We start from the raw sequence: 2,924 nt of genomic DNA on the forward strand, positions 1-2,924 counted from the left end.
AAAAACAATTAATTTAAACAGTATTACCAATGAAATTATCGACGAATTATGCAATATACCATTGAAAATGAAGACATATTTACCAACGAATTAGACCTTATCATTGATGGAATCTCCAAGTTATGTGTGCCCTAAAAGCCATTAACGGTTCTATCGGTGATTCTGTCTAACAAAGCAGTCAAATCATTAGACTGAATGGCCGATTATCAAATTCCATGGATGATTTATTAATGAATTTGTTGCATCACCAACCACTCTTCTAGTCGACGGATCGGTTACTTTTTTGACAAAACTTAGGACGAAATATTTTATCACCAACAGAATAACCATTACGCACCATCCATGGATGGGTTACAATATATAAAGAAAAAAATAGAATAATCATTACCAATGAGAATATTTCTAACTATCCATCGTCGAAACATTTCGTGGCAATTTCCATCAATAAATGAAAATATCGACAGAATTAGAAGACTCTATTAGAGGTGCCTGGGCACTTTATGTGGGTTGGGCCTCCTATCTAGCCTGTTAGCTTGCTTGGCCTATCTATCCTTCCTAGATTACCTTGGCTGCTGGTGTGTTTGGGCTGCCTCTCAGACCATGAAAGATTGCCTTGGCTGCCGGTGTGCCTGGATTGCCTCACGAGCTGTGACAAACACTAACCCATCTACATAAACACCTAAGGCTTAAGTGAAGCAAACTATGCGTACCCATTGTGAGGTGTCAACAGCATTGCTACGATGAAGCAATACGCTTTTCGATTTTTTGAGATTTGATGGTATAATTTGAGATTTTTGGCAAAGAGAAAGGAATTTCAATCTAAAATTGTTTATTTGTAATTTTGATTTGCACCTCTTTTTGTTTGAACGATTTACAAATTTTTTTTCGTTTTGAGAACATTTGCAACTTTCCCATTTTCTTCTATATGTACCCGTTTGTTCAATGAAGCCCTTGTTAAGAGAGAGACAAGAAAACAAAAATTTAGAGAAAAAGCAGCTAGCATTGTAAGCTATTATCAGAGTCTAAAGTGTGTTGGGACCTTTTGCATGTTTGAACATGACGAGAAGAATTGATGCAGCAGCCATTAGACAACGTAGCATTTTATATAGTGAGGTGGTGGGAGTAACCTACTCCCAAAGTAGATGCCCACTCGCCTGCTTTAACATAGTTAGAGATCTACATTCTTTCTGCAAATTTCTTCAAACAAATCACTCGGAATGATTCATAATTTCCTACCATTGCATCCACTAAAAAAGACAAACTATCATATGAATTACTTTGAAATTTTCGTTTTCATTTTCAATTTAGGCAGAAATAACACAAATGATGATGAAGGTCACAAAGATGTTCAATCTGAGTCCGAATCGTGCCTCCTCTTTTCCTTATCCTTTCTCCGTCTTTTCTTTTCATATGAATCATGAGATTCACGCTTCTCATATCTCTCACTCTTCTCGCGTCTCTCTCGCTTCTCATACCTCTCACGCTTCTCATGCCTCTCACGCTTCTCATGCTTTTCCTGTCTCTTCTCCTCATGCTTCCTTCTCTTCCTGCTGCTTTCATCCTCTGATTCTTTTTCTACAGTGTTGGTGGTTGATGGCAACTGCTCATCCACCTTGACCGTCTCGGTTGAGGCTTCCTTCTGACCGGAGGGAAGGGTACTTGGATCTTCCCATGGGCGTGGCACTCTGCAGCATGAACAAAGGAAATGGAAAAAGGGACCAAGTTGTAAGCGATACTGTCAATAAAGGACATTGCAACAGTTGTTTCCATTATACAATTAAACATCTTGTGACCGTCTTAAGATAATATCAGTTTGCCACATACCTTGAGAAACCAAGACCATGGACTCGTGCTGCTTCAGCATGGCCTGCACCCAAGTCCTCTGCAGTAGAACCCCGCTTCACAAGTTCCGAAAGCTCATGCTTATCAAGGCGATTGCCTTGAGGTTGACTAGAACGTTTAGGAGCCAGTCCAAGAGCCTCCCTCATAGCTTGCTCCTCCTCTTCCTTAACTCTTCCAATTTCTTCTCTTAGAGCCTCTACATCTGATCCCCCAGATTTTTTATCCCTTGCATACCAGTGCAGATCCTTCCCTGCAATTGAAACGGAACCTCTTCATGCAGAGCCAGTAGGCTTTCATTATAGCAAAATCTCAGAGAACAAATACTAATTATTGACAGATTATATAATAATCACAGTAACATGTGAAGAAAATAAGTTGCTTGCACTGATGCATCCAAGGTGTCTGCCACATTTTACGAGTTGAATATATAGAAGTTGGTATTTAATACATCACTAAAGCTTTTGCTTCTGATTCAATAAAATACAGGTTAAATGTCTAATACATCAGTACAAACTTTTGCATCCTATAAAACCCATAATTTACTTACTAAAGGCCCAAATAACAAATTTTACTCAAAGAAGAAAAGGTGGGGGGTAGTGGAGGGGTAAAGAAAAATCAGCTATACAAAAATTTATCGTATGGAGAATTATGAAGCTGTTGACACAACTCCATAAAGGTAACCAAATGGAGAAATGGCAATGGTAAGGTGATTTGCAAACAGCAAAACTGTGGAACACAGAATTTTCAATTCACTATTCTAAGCCCTCACAGATAATTAGATGGATAAAACCACAGTTCAATGAAATAAAATTGAATGTGGATGGGAGCTCTAAAAATGGCCAGGATGCCGCAGGCAGTGGAGTAGCATGTGACCACACAGGTAAACTCCTTTTTGGCTTTTCAGAACACTTTGGTCCCCGTAACTCTCTCAAAGCTGAATTACTTGCACTTGAGAGAGCACTCAGTTTATGTAGTGCACAAAATTTGCTGAATATTTGGATTGAGATGGATGCCAAAGTAATAATCAGTATGATAAAGGACAGCAGTACAGGTTCCCATGACATCTGGTATGTCTTAGTATC

The 2,924-nt window shown here is 39.0% G+C and overlaps 1 protein-coding gene across 1 annotated transcript; it reads right to left on the reverse strand.

The window, feature by feature from the left end:
* Positions 1 to 1,194: 1,194 nt before the first annotated feature.
* On the reverse strand, positions 1,195 to 2,700 carry LOC110426060 (leukocyte immunoglobulin-like receptor family A protein). The gene is made up of 2 exons (XM_089785195.1): positions 1,825 to 2,700; positions 1,195 to 1,685 (listed from the first exon to the last, which is right to left on the reverse strand). Exons 1-2 carry the CDS (start codon positions 1,986 to 1,988, stop codon positions 1,349 to 1,351), a joined length of 501 nt encoding a protein of 166 aa, XP_089641321.1. The 5' UTR covers positions 1,989 to 2,700; the 3' UTR covers positions 1,195 to 1,348.
* Positions 2,701 to 2,924: the final 224 nt, after the last annotated feature.

This window comes from Theobroma umbraticum, unplaced genomic scaffold, assembly GCF_002168275.2.
Source record: "Theobroma umbraticum cultivar Fairchild unplaced genomic scaffold, ASM216827v3 scaffold_12.1, whole genome shotgun sequence".
Lineage (NCBI taxonomy): Eukaryota > Viridiplantae > Streptophyta > Magnoliopsida > Malvales > Malvaceae > Theobroma > Theobroma umbraticum.